The sequence below is a fragment of the Berghia stephanieae genome, chromosome 5 (assembly GCF_034508935.2).
Source record: "Berghia stephanieae isolate SIO BIC M18660-M18661 chromosome 5, UCSD_Bste_1.3, whole genome shotgun sequence".
NCBI lineage: Eukaryota > Metazoa > Mollusca > Gastropoda > Nudibranchia > Aeolidiidae > Berghia > Berghia stephanieae.
This window is the reverse complement of record NC_088364.1, coordinates 9,353,028-9,370,031: the sequence shown is the minus strand read 5'-3', so window position 1 is coordinate 9,370,031 and position 17,004 is coordinate 9,353,028. Positions and strand designations below refer to the sequence as shown.

The following is a 17,004-nucleotide window of genomic DNA, read 5'->3' as shown; positions in this document are numbered from 1 at the left end:
TGCTCTTTCAATTTATATTTTCACCGTGGATCTTTTGTCATTGTCATGTGTTTAATTATTTATTCAATTTGTCTATATATATAGTAGATATATTAGTGAAAGGTTGAACTTTCCTAATACGACTACGACCATTGCTTTGGCTTTCTGTCGCCATTTTGATTTGTGAAGTATTGAAAGTAATATTGATTTTTCTATTAGGGTTAGCTCGAGATTGGAGGATTATTTTTTTAAAATTAGGGTTAGTCATAAGTCTAAGTAAAGGTGGTAGGATGCTTGTTTTCATATAAGGGTTAGTTAAAGGTACTAGAGGTTTTATTTTTTCTTAGGGTTAGTTGAGGGAATATTTGAGTTGTTTCCCTTAGCTCGAGGAGTATTCGGAAGACCTCCCTTATTATTATTATTATTATTATTATTATATTATTATTATTATTATTATTATTATTATTATTATTATTATTATTATTATTATTATTATTACCGCCACTGCTACTACTATTGTCGCTACTACCACACCTATTACTTTTCTTCTACTACTACTACTACTACTACTACTACTACTACTACTACTACTACTACTACTACTACTACTACTACTACTACTACTGCTGTATCGTATCGTTTAAGGGCTAGTGGGTTCTAAAAACCTTTAAATGCTCTATGTAACTTTTATCAATTATATAAACAAAATTCAATGTTAATGGATAATCTTGAGTATTAAATATCTCATACATAAATAAGTGTCATATTCAATATTTGTTGTATAATTTACTCTATCTACATTCGTTTGGCATGTCCAAACTTGTAGAATCGAGAGTTTCAAATAATTGATATAATAAAAAATATCGAATGGCATTTTACATTATGCATCAAAATCAAAGTTGGTAACATTTTATAAATGGCATTCTTAAAAATATTAATTGAATTAGGATTTTTTGTTTCAAACTTTAGATTATTCCAAATTGTCACAGTTATTTGAATTAGAGATTATTTTTCCTAATATTTATAGATGAATCACATCTTTCAACAAATGTCTTAAACTTATCTCCCCTAGTGTTTGTAAAATGCGAATATTAAAAAAATGATTATAATCCATATTGTAAGAACCACGAGTCTATATATATGAATAAGGTCACCTCTTATTCTACAATATCTTAGTGAAGGCAAATATACTTCTTTCTAAATCTTTCTAAAATAGATGTCGAATATCAGGCAAAAGTCTTGTAGCATGTCTTTGTACGTTCTCAATGTTAACAGACTGTCGCTTAAATAAGGGACTCCAAATACTATTTCCATACTCTAGTCAAGGTCTTATGACAGACAGAAGTTGGACAAACGTTTTAAAATCAATATAGCTAAAGCTTCTGAATATAATTCCCACAAGCTTGTTCGCTCTTTTCATACAATCACATATATATGTTCATCAAAACACAATTTATTATCAAAAATGATCCCCAAGTCCCTTTCTGAGCATGTAGGTGGCATAACAGTCAGATTATTGTCACCTATATAAAAGGATAACAAAGGGTTAGACCTACCAATGTGCAGCGCTCTACATTTAGTGATATTAAAATTAAAATAAAGCTGCCAATTTTCAGACCAATTGTATAGTGAATTTATATAATTTTGTAAGATATCTTTGTATAATGTTTGTGCATAAATTTTGGTGTCATCAGCAAAAATTTTGCATTTAGAATTTATAGTATCAGGTAGATCATTTATATAGATAATGAACAGTAAAGGACCAAGTACATTGCCCTAAGGGACACCACTAGTTGCGCACATATGAAATCAGAACAACTTTCACCTACGACAACCCCTTATACAATACGGTTACAGTTATATATATTACCAGTAATTTCCTAACCTTTAAGTTTCAAAATTAACCTTTGTGTGGCACAGAATCGAAAACTTTCCTGAAATCCAAATATATACACCATCAATATTGCATATTTCATCATTACATCTTGTAAAATCATCCATTACTTGCAGTAACTGAGTTATGCAAGAACGTCCCTTTCTAAATTTATGTTGACAATTATTTGTCAATTGATTCATTTCAAGAAAAGTAACTATTTTCTCTATAACTATACTCTCTAAGATTTTACAAAGAATACACGTGCAGAGAGTTGAAATGATGTGGTTTAACAATAGAGTACATTGATTTACTCACAAAATAAGCAAAGTGAAAATTAATAAGAATTTATGGAGATAAAAAAAACACAAGACGTCCATGTTATTGAAACCAGAAGCATCTACTACTACTACTACTACTACTACTACTACTACTACTACTACTACTACTACTACTACTACTACTACTACTACTACTACTACTACTACTTCTACTATCACTAATCTCATTGTTTATAATACTACTACGTCTTGAAAACTAATATTGATATTTGAACCAACTCATAATCATAACTTATTACATGGCAATCTGCTGTTGTCTATAAATCCAATTCCTCAGCTATTAAAAATATCTACATCAACGTTATGGTCTTCTACCACTTTCATCATCGGCAGGTTATCGGGCAGCTGTTATTAGCAATTGGGATTTGGGCCTGGGCCGAGAAGGATGTTTTTGCCAACGTCTCACGCCTTACAAATATTGCACTGGATCCTGTTTTACTCTTTATTGTCATTGGCTTGTCCATGTTTTGTATGAGTTTCACTGGCTGTGTTGGAGCTCTTCGAGAGAACACATGTTTGCTTCTTTTCGTGAGTTTTTTCTTCATTACTATTTTTAAAAAAATATATTATACATCTCCATATAACTAACTATTCATCATATTATTTTGAATGAGATATTAATTACTGAATTTGTTAATAATTGAATTGTCCCTTGAAAAAATAATTAGAATTTTATCATATTATTATTATTATTATTATTATTATTATTATTATTATTATTATTATTATTATTATTATTGCTGTTGTTGTTTGTTGTTATTATTATTAATTATTATTATACTGTAATTTCTCTTTATCTCTATTCTTGTCATACCCAAAGAAACCTGTGGCTCACTAATGTCTTAATTACCTTCTTTTCTTTCTTTCAGTTCATGATTTCTCTTGCAATCCTTTTTGCATTGGAACTTCTCATCGGCATCTTGGGCTTTGTCTACAAAGACTGGGTAAGTAAAATTAGCCAAGTTTGGTTGCGACGTAAACAGTAGTCTTTCAAAGCCAGAAGGCCTATACAGCTCAAGTTTATCCCAGTTTTTTAAAATTAATTTTTTTGGGGAGGGGGGTTGTTAAACAGACAGTAGTACTTGCTCACTACCCTTTAGATGGGATGCTAGTCTATCGTAAAGTACTTTCCACTGGATTTATATGATATTATTGGTGAGTGGATAAGAGGGGAAAGGGTGTCAGGAAAAATCTCTGAGAAACTAAATGGACCCTTTGCTCGTGAGGTGGATTTTCTTCAACAGTTGAGACCTCCCCTAACTTTTTCTTTCCAAGCACCCAGTTTATCATATAATTAGTGAGAACTAATTTCCTTCTGGGACTTTTGGGATATTCTTATGGTTAATAAACATTTTTTTGGTCCCGATTCTAAATGTTTTTTTGTTTTTTTTCATTTTTCTTTTCTTTTTCTTTTTTTGTTTGTTTGGTTTTGTTTATTCAAAGATTCATTATGGTCTTAGTTGTAAACATGAAAGCAGATGATACAGTTTACATAGCCTTCATTTATACAATCTTAATATTTTCAGCATTGTTTTTAAAAATTTCCATTCAGGTGAGGGAACAGATTGAATCTCAAGTGAAAAACATGATAATAAACTACAGAGACGATCTGGATTTGAAAAACCTTGTGGATTGGGTGCAACAAGACTGGGTAAGTTGTCTCACTGAATAGTGTAAAGCTGGTAGTCCATCATAGCACGGAGACCCGTGGGATTTGGAGTTTATCCCAGTAGGAACTGCTTGCTTCCATTTTGATTGGGTTGGGTGCTTTTCTATGGCGAAGTGCTTTCTTTAGATCAATTACACCTAGTCAATGTAAACAGTAGTCTTTCAAAGCCAGCTCGAGTTTATCCCAGTTTTTAAAAAATAAATGTGGGGGTGGGGGGGGGGGGGGGGGCTGTTGGAGTGTTAAACAGACAGTAATACTTGCTCACTATCCTTTAGATGGGATGCTAGTCTATTGTAAAGTACTTTCCACGAGACACACTGCTGAATGGACAGGTATGGGATAGGGGGTAGGAAAAATCTGAACTGCACTTGGGATCGATACTATATTCCTCTTGCTTGGCTTGTGAGAAAAGTTCTCTACTACTTTGCTATTGTTATGTGGAATCACAATTTAAAAAAAAAAATTGAAGTAAAACCCATTCTTACTTGAACTTGAGCTTTTTATATAGCGTATTGTCCACTAATCACACTCAAAGCACTTACAAGGGTTCCCTCGCCAACAGCAACACTTAACATGCAGGACATGACATGATGCCTGTTAGGCATTATTGCGATTTTTTTTTTCAGACAGAGAGAATGTGAGAAAAGAGTCTTTTCCAAGGATTCATCTGTGCACAGTGTGAGGCTCAACAAACTCAGGACCTTCTGATCCGAAAGCAATTGTCACACCACAAGACCACATAGCCGCGCATACAATTGTTTTGATGCTGTTTTGTCATTATCATCATCATAGTCACCGTCAACACCAACATCAAATACGACGTAGAATTTGATATGGATCTTCACTATATTTCTCCATTGAACTGGTTTTGAGGGTTTTAAAAATTTATTTCTCTCTTTTTCTCTATGTGTGCTTTAGCTCAATTGTTGTGGTGTCCATGGCTACAAGGACTGGGAGTTCAACATCTACTTCAACTGTTCCTCCCCTGGGGTGGAGGCTTGTGGTGTCCCTTTTTCTTGCTGTAAACGCAAACACAATGTAAGTTTATGTGTTTAGTTTATTGCTTTTAAGACTTAACTCACTCAGCCTTACAGATTTTTGCTTCTTTTCAAAATTGAAAAATATTTAAAATGAGCATGTACATAGTTTTATTCAACTACCACTAACATGTATAAACTAAAAACATTCGCTTTGATACTATGCCTATATTTTGTCTCATAAAAATGTAATAAATAGGCATGGGGTAAAAGTAACAATGGACATAGTCGGTGTTAGGGGTGAGTGAGTTAAATTGGGTTACATGTGTGATGTTGGTGGCACATTGTTGTGGTGTCTTGTTTTGTAACGAATCAAGTTTAGTGGTGTTCACAGCATGGTCTGTGACTGGATGGATGACAAAATGATCATAAATCTCTAGCTCAAGCATCATGTTCTTGGGTAAAGCACAATAATCAACTTGTCTTAAAATATTATACAGGTACATTAAAATGCTGCCTGATGTGCTGTTCTAAGTCTCAGTATTACAATTAAATTGGAGTTGCTCAAAGGGGGGTGGAATTTACTGCACTTTGAATTGATCATATAGAATATAGTAGATATTCTTGCAGCATTTGAGTCATGTCTAAGAGTGATCCCTATGACTGGGATTGGTGTAAAGCTTTTTTTTTTTTTATTTCTTCAGGAGAGAATGATAAATCGACATTGTGGCTTTGATGTGATGAGATCTGAACATGTAAGTATAGATTGCATTTATCACCTAAACTCTGAGATTGATTTTTTTCTTCTTTTTATATATATATTTTTAAAGGATTGTCTCTAATGGAATCCAGATTGATTCATATTTTAATTATGATATTGATATGAATCAAATCCCAAGTTTTTGAGGATATGCACATAGTGAGTTTGAGTTTGAAGTATGTGTATTATTTTGCATCAAATTTTCAAAAGGGAGAAATTTCTGAAGTTCTCCCTGAGATGCCATTACACAGTTTTAGCAATGATTGTCTTTTCCCCATCTATGATGTTTACAATTAGCTGGTTTTCTTTTGGTGAAAATATTTGATAGGGGGACGCATTGCTCAGCAGTGTGGTCTGTGCTTTGTACTCGAAAAATACTGAGTTCGACTCCCCACTGTGCTGTGTGGTCTTGAGCAACACACCTCGCCCTAGCTCACTTTGCGGTCTGCACTGCAGCTGATGCCAGGGTTATTCCAATCTTCCCCTAGAATAGACCATAAAGACATTCCTTTTGCCTTTAGGGATGAATAAAGAAAATTTTAATTATATTTATTTATGTGATATTCAACACCTTAAAAGTTTCTATTTCTGGGCTAAATGAGTTAAGGGGCGGTTTGGGTCTTTTCTAAAAAAAATTTAATTACCTATATTGGGCGGTTTTAATCATTCTGTATCGTCAATATACGTTAAAAAACAACATTTATGGTGGAAAAATTTAATTATCTGTGTTGATACCCATTTTGCGATCTAATTTGGGGGTCTGACATCAAAAAATATAACAATCTTGTGGCAAACGTTCCAGAAAAACTAATGAAGGAATGACCTCCATATTCTTCCCTCTTGTCAACATTGTACCATAGTGTGTCACCATAGAGAGATTTTACGGTTTTAGCTTATGGAATTTTTATTAGATCATTACAAAGTTGAGAATCAAAATGTTATGACAAAATTGATGTAAAAAAAAATCAGATTTAGGATTATAATTTAAAATTCACAAATCTTATTAAAAAAATCTCTCTATGGTGACATAATACATTATCGCTGTGATAAATGTGGAAATTTTCAGACAATTTCATTGAATAGATTCTGAGAAACGTTTGACACAGTTTCCCATACCCTTAGAAAAGTGACATATTGAGAAAATAGCAAAATGACTTCCCGTTTTTCACACATTTCTTACTACCTGTACCATTTTCGACTGTGTTTTTCGTGCCTTTATAGTCTACTTTAAGAATTTGGACTTCAATTATATTATTTCTAAGATAATAAAATATCATTTTCCACCAAAATCTCAAAATCAAATTTTTGAAGGATTTTCCTAATAATTAGACCCAAACCTCCCCTTAAGTATCATAAATTTATGAAAATTGAATCACATTTGAAATTTTTTAAAAAGCATCACAATTTTTTATTGTATTTTTCTTTCTGCTTTGTCTGGCACTGTTTCGCACACCTATTTTCTCAGATTTTTGTTTTTAGGGGAAGGTATATAGCATTGTCTCATTTGTGATTATTTCCTACCATTCCATTCAGCAGTTTCCAATTATTTTGTTTCCTCAGGACTTTGATAGGGGCACCAACATCAACACAATTGGCTGCATTCCTGCAGGGGAAAAATGGCTGGAGACCAACCTGATCCCAGTGGCGGGAGTGGCCATCGGGGTTGCTCTCCTACAAATTCTCGGTATTTGCTTTGCTCAGAATCTCCGCAGTGATATCCAGGCCCAGAGAGCCAAGTGGACTCTATGACTAGGACACAGAGTATAGCATTGCTTTTATGATTGGTATATACATATATATTTTTTTTTGGGTAGTTATATATATGGGTTTTTTGTTTTTTTTTAACAATAACATAAATATAGCAGTGGTAAACATTTGAGTTCCATCCTAGAAAAAGCAGGGATTTGAAGGAAACGTTTTTTCTAGGGTATTGATTAGTTTTTAATGTGCTGTTTCTGTGCCTTATGGCACTTTTTACAGATTTCAGTTATCTAAATTGCTGCAATATGGGGTTGCTTGGGCCACTTTCTAACTTAAAAAAGATTGAAAGTTTTTGGGTACATTAATGTTTTTTAAAAAAGTGGTCCAAGTTAACCCTATTTTACGTTAGTTCTTTTTTTTTTTTAATGTCTGAAGTTGGCAATCCAGTGCCCGTAGTGTGGAACTCCAGTTTGCATCTTATCCATTCTTTTCCCTGGCAGGCATACATTTATTACCATTGTCAAGATGAAGTGATGATTGCTTGAATTGGGAGAGATTCTTTGACCTCTACAGGGAGCAATAATGGTTTTATTTTTAAACCTTATCACAACATTTTTGCTTTGGTTATGATAACTATATATGTAAATTGTACAAATATATGTAAATGTTCATGAAAACATTTGATTTGTATTATTATGTGTGATAAATTGTTTAAAACAACATTTTATTGTAATTATTTTTGCAAGACCTCATGTCATTGGTTGACAATATAAATTTATATTGAGAATTTTTTTCTTTTTCAATCAATCAAATGATAGTGATATATTTTAGTATTTTATATAAATAACAGCGTTCAAGAATTCAAAGGTAGTGGATTATTTGGCGGAATTCTACTTAGGGCAGGGGAATGGTGGCAGAAATTATTCATCACAGCCTAAGGAAAAAAATAATTACCTTTCCCTGGGCTGCGATGATTTTTTATACTTTTCTAATTTGTTAAAGTGAAAATTTTTAGTTTCGGAAAAGTCCTTTTTTTCTTTTTTTGCATGCTTTTTACATGAATGTTTCAGAGTTAATTTTTATTTAAATCTTTCTTTTTCCCCATCTCCTTACAGTCCCATATATCATTATTTTGAATAATGTGTTGATCCTTAATTTTACACCTTGCATTTTGTTTCCTTATAACTACTCAAGCAGTCACTTAAATCTAGTCATATGTATAAATAGCATTTATTTCTAGTTTAACAATTTTGTAATTGTGTGTATATTACTTACTTCAAAATAAGAAATACCAAGAATCAAAATATTTAATTTTATGTTTATACATTTTATCAGGGCGATTGATAAATCTTCAAAGTAACTTGATTGAATTACACTTAATGAAATTGTCACCGTCACTTTTACACCAAGATGAAACTAATTTTTATGCATCCTCGTAGGGACAATGTTTTTTTAAAAAAAAATGGTAAATGACTTTAATTCATAGCTATAAATATTAAATTTGATTCTATAGCAAATTGTGTCTTCTTCTTCTTCGACGCCTTTCTCTTCATCCTCCTCTTCGTCCACACTCCCTCTGCTCCTTCCTCATCTATCTCTTCTTTTTCTTCTTCTCAATACTTGTGCAAGTTTACCCTTTTTTTTTTTCCAACCTGGTTCCAGGTTTTTATTTGGAGGAAATATACTAAAGGTGGAAATCCTTTCGTTATTATTATTGTAAATGCTTGCTTTTCCATCTTGGATTTAAGTTTATACCATTTTTTTCCTGTGCTCAATTGATTGCAGAGGCAGAAAAAAAGTCCCTTCTCTTTATTTGTATCAACAATTGCCTGTTGAGATTTGACACACTTGTCAAAACTCTATGTTATCCCTTTTGTAAATTTTATGTGCTAAATATTATAAGTAGGGTTTTTTTTTTTCAGATGGGTCACTGTGGCATGTTAATATATTCGAGGCTATGACTAAAGATGAATTTCTACATATTTTGACACAATTAGTTATCCATATTAATATTATTTTATTTCAAGCAAAAAAAACAAAATCAGCAAATAAAATAAAACATGGAATTGTGGAAGGATTTAGTTTTCATCAATTCCGCTGGGTTGAGTGATGAAAGATATTAAAAAAAACCGGGGTTTGATATAAATAAATAAAATTAAATAAAATTCCCTTTGTTCATCCCATAGGGGAAATTTGTCTCTAGTGTATATTCCAAGGGAAGACTGGAATAACCCAGGCGTCAGCCGCAGTGCAGCGCTGCAAATTGAGCTAGGGCGAGGTGACTTGCTCAAGGCCACACAGCGCAGCGAGTAATAGAACTCGGTACCTTTCGGGTACGATGCGAAGACCGTACCGCTGAGCCACGCTGTATTAGGTAATTGCTGGAATCGTCCTTAAACAAAATGTTGAAAGTCTCAACCTTGACTACACATTTTTCTGATGGGCTAATTTTGGCCATATTCAATTCCCCCCCCTCTCCGGATTTACTCTTTTTACAAGAATTTTGGAGGGAAATTGTGTGTTTGTATTCTACGACCACTCCACAATAAATTATGTCCCACCAGATTGCCAGAATAAAACCGATTTTATGTATTCTGTCTGTGGAAAGTCTGTATTCCGAGTAAAGTGTAATTTTAAAAAGAAAAAAAAAACCATTTGATTGACTTTGATGCATGTTCTTGTTTAAAGGTGTTCAATGCTTTTTAGCCAGCCCGTTTTCTGATAAAGCTGCATATTACACAAGATATTCTGTGCAATTTTTTAATATGCTTTTGTTCTTTTGATATTAGTTCAAAAAGTCGAATTTGCCAAGTCTACTGAATATAAAGTTATGTATGTTTTATTTTCTTTGCCATAATCTCTTTATTTTTCATTGCTGAATTTTAATTATAATGTATTATGTGATTATTCAATAATACAACAAGCGGTGCTCAATCAAACCATAGATATTTTGTACAGTCAAATTTTATACATGATACCAACATAAATATTAATTAAAAAAAAAAAAACACAACTCCTTTGCAGGTGGTAATTATACAATTTATTTTTAAATGGTGGGTTGGACATGATTTTAGATTGTCGTTTTGATTTTGGGCTAATGGGACTGTACTGTACACTTTATTGTTGTACAGCTTCTTAGAGATCAACTCAATTTTATAGTATATGAACAGAAACAGAATAATTGTCTCTTAGAAGGAAATTTCTTATTCTGTATCTCCCATGCTGCTAGAAAAGGAGAAATGTAAACAAAGTAGAAGAAATTGTAGATTAGGTTTTTTTAAAAAAAAATATATTTTGTTGTTGTAATTAGTTGTAGTTGTAATCATTTGTTTTACCGTGTTGTTATGACCACTTATAACATGATTTATACAAACAGGTATGTGATAATATTTTGTAACAATTATTCAGTGTGTTAAGCATTCCTGCTTCATTAGAAATCATTTTTAACTTTGACACAAAACGATCTGGATAGTGCGGACAGAATCTGAATTTTGCTGATATTAAAAATCTTTTAATACGAAGTTTGGTCTTCATTTTGTCAGGCCTGTTTTAGAAAAGGGATACAGTAATCCCATACAGATGTAACAAAAGAAATTTTGTCTTCTCACCGTCATTATTAAAAGTATTCAAGGCCAGACGAATGGATGAAGAGTAAAAAGGGGGTGTGTGTGATTTGAATAAATAACTATAGTCTAGCTGTATCTGAGTTGGAGGAGGAAAGAGAAATGAGGCAGCTGTGACACTTTTGGAGAATTTGTGTTAGTGTTAGGTCTGGTTGTATTCATGATAACATCATTTATTGTCATTTATAAAGCAACATTTTTACATTTTTAGAAAAATACCACCATGCTTACAAGTTTAAACATTTTTACCCAATGTGATCATTTTAAAAAAGTCCCTATGATTAAAAGGCCAGTAAGATAAATAGAATAACATTTAATGCGCAATTTTTAAAATAATTACATAATACTTAAATGGATTTATCTTTTTTTCACAATTTTGATGATTGTATTTTTTTGTAATATTATTTGTTAAATTGAAAGCAAGGAAAGTTATCATGACTTGCTTCTTATTATGATGTTGGTTTCACCATCGTAATAATTTTTATTTAAATATTGAGATCTTTAAAGATCTACTATTATGAGAAAGTACCATCGTTTTATATTTTTCCTTTTGTATTATGCACATGGACAGTAATACTCAGTCTGACCGCCGGTTTATTTGAAGGAGAATAAAACGGTTTTAGTTTGTATGATAATGAAATATAATGTTATATGTGATAGTGATAGTTTGACGTTTGAAAAAAATGTCCGACTTTGTACTCGATAATGAATTATTGTCATCTCCCTGGGTGGGGTTCCTACCTCCCATAGTGGGCAGGGAGGTACTTACTGTGTCTTGTATCCCCCTATATCTGTTTTCCAACTTGTTTTCTGTCTTGTCTTAGAATGAGATTACTTGGTTTTGTCCTGACCCTGGCCGGATACCCTGGCTGAGAGGGAAACATTCAGATGTGTGGTTAGTTTTGGGAGATGATATTTTTTTCCCTTGTAAATCATCTCTCTGTTATGCATTGTATTATGTTTAGTTTACATATTATATTATATGATTGGTAAACATTTGAGTGTATTCCTCTTAGTTGGGACCTGTGCTTGTGTCTGGATGAAACTTTTAGGTGATCTCAAACTAAGTACTTTGACAGTGTGCTCTTGGAATCTACATCTGTTCCCTATTTGAACCAATTCCCCTTTGTCTTACCTTTTCTTTTGTGCTTTAATTGTAATTCTAGAACATTTTACTGTCCCATTCTCTTCCTTTTTACTGGCGCTGATATGACCTTAATGTGTTGCAAGCGCCGTAAAACCCTTAAAAACAAACAAACATTGTCATCTCTATTTTTATTGGTGACATTCTTACACAGTCCCTGTCTGGATCATCAGCTGTTTTCAAGTATTATGATTGTATTAGTCTGCCAAATTTGTATCATTCTGGGTAATAAATGAGTGAGTGAATGTTTAAATCCATCAGATTATTCGTCATCGCCTTCCCAGTTTTTCTCAGCATAACTTTTGATTTAGGCTTAAATAGGTCCCGAGTTGAATAAAAGTAAACGTTTTTGATGCTATTCCTTTGTCAACAGTTAGGTGGCATCTCTTGACTCTCCATAGTGGGTGAAGTGGTCAATTTTTTGATGTCTTTTATCCTCCATATATCTATTTTCTCTTTCCATATTGCTCTGTCTTTATTCTGCATTGAGATTGCTCGTTAAAAAAAAAAATTCTTCCTCGTCCTGGTGAAGATCCTTAGCTGAGAGGGAAGCAGTCAAAATTATAGTTTCTTTTTTTTAAAAGTGATAATATTTTACCCTCATAAATCATCTCTATGTAGAGTACTATTATCAATATAGATAGTATTTACTTTTGAATACATTGTAAACATTCAAGTGTGTTCTTCATAGCAGGATCCTTTGTGTGTGCCTCGATGGGACTTTTTAAAGTTACTACACAATGTGCACATTGATAGAATTGTCGTGAAATAATTTATTTCCCATTTGATCTTCTCTACTTTGTTTGACTTTTAACTGGGGTTGCCAATTCGGGAAGCAAAGATTTCCTGAACTTTTACGCAAACACATTGACGGCCCATTTCTGAGTGCTGAACTCCAGTCGGAAATGACATACAAGTGTCGCTTGCTCTGTAAAACCTATAATAACAAAAACAAGCCTCTCTGGCATGTTTTTTTTTTATATTTTCGGGACATGAGTTGACGAATATCATTCAAGCAAAGAAATATGTTACTGTTACACAAACTTAACTCTCTCAATCCTAGAGATTTTCGCTACTATTCAAAATTGGAAAACATTGTATCTAAAATGAGCATGCACATAGATAGTTTTATTCAACTATCATTAACATGTAAAAACTAAAAACATTAGCTTTGATACTACGCCTATCATTTGTCTCAGAAAAATGTAATTAATAGGCATGGGGTAAAAGTAATCTGGGTAATCAATGGATATAGTCGGTGTTAGGGTTGAGTGAGTAATTTCCAACTCTTATGACGCATTTTGTCACTTTGTTGTGTGAAGATGAATAGTCCCTATTTTTGTGTATTGTATTTTAAAACATTTTTTAAACCACAGTTTATAATATAGTCCCTGATGTAATATACATTATTTTTAAAATATTATTTCCCAGTTTCCTCACTCAACTGTTATAAAGCAATGACTCTGGATAGGTCAAACTCTCAATGTCTACTTGTCACTGTCACTGTCAGCTTATTGGGTCACCAGCAATTCTTTTTATTTTTTTTCTTATCCATGGCAACCAATTTTGTTTGGAATAAACAGACAAGTAGTCGCCTTTTACTATTGGTTTGCAAAATCATGTTATGCACTTTGCCATAAAAATCAAAACCTTTTTCATCAGGTGAACCATTTTTTCTTTCTGTTTTAATGACATGTTTTTCATTCAATTGTTTATGTACAGTACTCAATCCGTGTCATATTAAAAAAAAACTACCAAAAAAACCACACGTTTTATAAGAGCAAAACCATTTTTTTAAAAATGCATTTGTTCATCATTTTATGCTTATGTTTCTGTATTGAATTTCGACGCATTTGTTTTTTGGATTTTTTTTCACTCTATTTTTTAGTGTGTCAGTCAGATATATGTTTATATTTTAAACAAAAAGATGTATTTTCAGAAGAAAAATCTCCTTATTAAGTAATAATGGGTACGACATTTTAAATGATTTTGTTTTTCCTTTTTCCAGTGAAACCCTGTTTTAACTTTTTGCAAACAATCAGTACTTAAAAGATATTTTGATGTCAAATCAGGTCAAAACCTCATACTCATACCCTTTACTTCTACAGTGATAATGATACTCTATACAAGTACCGTGATTCTCTGATATTTAATAAGAAAATTTTCCGGATATAATTTGTCAGATGCCAATAACTTATCTCTATTTAATAAATGATACAAACTCCACAGACATTGATATATATAAGTCAATACTATATGAGGGATAAGTTGATAAGTAGCTCTCTGCCCACTCCTCACCCATCCAATCCTTGGTTTCCTTCTGTGGACAGAGAAGTGTCCAAAATAGCTCCCCTACCTTTCCTGTCTGAGAGTGAGATCTGGTTTTGACCAAGCTCTTTGAGGATCCTTTGTCGAAAGAATAGAAGGTATATATAAGTGTGTGGATATTTTTAATTATTTATTTTTGTTTCTTGACACTCTCTCAGTTTTACCAAATGTCTTAAGGGCATTAATGAAGCATTTGAGTGGATGGACATCTTTTGAATTTTCCAGACGCCAGATGTTTTCATATAAGTGTTGGCTAATTTGTTTTGCCCTCAGTTTTACCAAATGTCTTAAGGTTAAGGGCATTAATGAAGCATTTGAGTGGATGGACATCTTTTGAATTTTTCAGACACCAGATGTTTTCATATAAGTGTTGGCTAATTTGTTTTACCAAATGTCTTAAGGGCATTAATGAAGCATTTGAGTGGATGGACATCTTTTGAATTTTTCAGACGCCAGATGTTTTCATATAAGTGTTGGCTGGCTAATTTGTTTTTAAAGTAAAGGCTTGTGAATGTAATTGTTGACACATTTTAGGCGTATAGTGATTGCAATAACTAATACATTATGGCATGAGTGATAAGTGAGGTTTGCAGCTTAGCAGATTTTACTGTGATCCCCTTAGTCCTATAGTTTTCTTGGTGCTTGTAACTCGAGTGTTTTAGGTGCTGATAATTTACATACATTCTAAATGTCTTTTTAAGCTTGTATTTAACATCAATGGCGCAGAACAAACAACAAAAATTTATATATATATTTTTTGTTTTGTTTTTAAAGTAAGAGATAAATCTTTCTGGGTGGGGTTCCTGACCTCCCATAGTGGGCAGGGGGGTACATACTGTGTCTTCTATCCCCTTATATATGTTTTCCAACTTGCTTTCTGTCTTTGTCTTGGCATGAGATTACTAGGTTTTGTCCTGGCCCTGGCCAGAGTCCTAGCTGAGAGGGAAACAGTCAAATGCATAGTTATTGTTTTGGGAGATGGTATTTTTTTCCTTGTAAATCATCTCTCCGTTATGTATTATTATATTTGTTATTTTGAATTTATAATGTAAGCATTTGAGTGTATTCCTCTTTGTTGGATTTTGTGCTTGTGTCCGGATGAGACTTATAGGTGGTCTCAAACTAAGTACTTTGATAGTGTGCTCTTGGAATCTACATCTGATCCCTATTTGTTCCCAGTTCCCCTATGTCTTACTTTTTCTTGGGTGCTTTATTTGTAATTCTAGAACTTTTCACTATCCCATTTTCTTCCTTTTTACTGGTGCTGATATAACCTAAATGTGTTGCAAGCGCCGTAAAACCCTTAAAAACAAAAAGAGATAAATCTTCCCCTCCCCTCCTTGTACTGAAATGAATATTTTTTCCCATTCTCAGTTTGAATTGAACTTAACCAACATTAAAATGAAATCATATTTCTTCGCGCAACGCCATATCGATTTCTTTCACAATAGTGACAAAATCTTTTGGGTGAAGGAACAATTTTAAACAAGTTTTCATAAAAGGAAACTGGGTGGGGTTCATGAACTCCCATAGTGGACAAGAAGGTACTTGCCATGTCTTCTATCCCCCTGTCTGTTTTCCAATTGCTTTCTGTCTTTGTCTTGGAATGAGATTAGTTAGTTTTGTCCTGGCCCTGGACGGATACCCTGGCTGGGAGGGAAACAGTCAAATGTAGGTACAGTTAGTTTTGGGAGATGATATTTTTTTCCTTGTAAATCATCTCTGTTATGCACTGTATTATGTTTAGTTTAAATATTATATTATATGATTGGTAAACATTTGAGTGTATTCCTCTTAGTTGGGACCTGTGTTTGTGTCTGGATGAGACTTTTAGGTGATCTCAAACTAAGTACTTTGACGGTGTGCTCTTGGAATCTACATCTGTTCCCTATTTGTTCCCAGTTCCCCTTTGTCTTACCTTTTCTTTTGTGCTTTAATTGTAATTCTAGAACTTTTTACTATCCCATTTTCTTCCTTTTTACTGGCGCTGATATGACCTTAATGTGTTGCAAGCGCCGTAAAACCCTTAAAAACAAAACAAACATCTCTGTTATGCACTGTATTATGTTTCTTTATATTATATATATGATTTGTAAAACATTTGAGTGTATTCCTTTTAGTGGGAACCTGTACTTGTGACCGGATGAGACTTTTAGGTGATCCTGACCTCCCATAGCGGGCAGGGAGGTACATACTATGTCTTCTATCCCCCTATGTCTGTTTTCCAACATGCTTTCTGTCTTTGTCTTGGAGTGAGATTACTTGGTTTTGTCCTGGCCCTGGCCGGATACCTTGGCTGGGAGGGAAACAGTCAAATGTATTGTTAGTTTTGGGAGATGATATTTTTTTCCTTGTAAATCATCTCTCTGTTATGCACTCTATTATGTTTTATTTATGTATTATATATGATTTGTAAACATTTGAGTGTGTTCCTCTTAGTGGGGACCTGTGCTTGTGTCTGGATGAGACTTTTAGGTGATCTCAATTTAAGTACACTGATAGTGTGCTCTTGGAATCTACATCTGTTCCCTTTTGAACCAATTCCCCTTTGTCTGCCTTATTCTTGGATGCTTTAATTGTAATTCTAGAACTTTTTACTATCCCATTTT

General features: G+C 33.1%; 1 protein-coding gene across 2 annotated transcripts in view; it reads left to right on the top strand.

The window, feature by feature from the left end:
• Positions 1 to 15,109, top strand: part of LOC144972368 (tetraspanin-17-like) — a 15,912-nt gene extending 803 nt beyond the window's left edge. Inside the window, exons 2-8 of one of the 2 annotated variants that reach the window (XR_013645345.1) lie at positions 2,527 to 2,721; positions 3,063 to 3,137; positions 3,746 to 3,844; positions 4,781 to 4,900; positions 5,544 to 5,594; positions 7,160 to 14,687; positions 14,797 to 15,109. Coding sequence is in view for 1 of the 2 variants with exons in the window: in XM_078913495.1 (XP_078769621.1) it covers positions 2,527 to 2,721; positions 3,063 to 3,137; positions 3,746 to 3,844; positions 4,781 to 4,900; positions 5,544 to 5,594; positions 7,160 to 7,348 (729 nt within the window). In the remaining variant the exon portion in view is untranslated. Of the gene's footprint in view, positions 1 to 2,526; positions 2,722 to 3,062; positions 3,138 to 3,745; positions 3,845 to 4,780; positions 4,901 to 5,543; positions 5,595 to 7,159 lie in introns of both variants that reach the window. The other variant, XM_078913495.1, reaches the window with a different exon arrangement.
• The last annotated feature ends 1,895 nt before the right edge of the window (positions 15,110 to 17,004 follow it).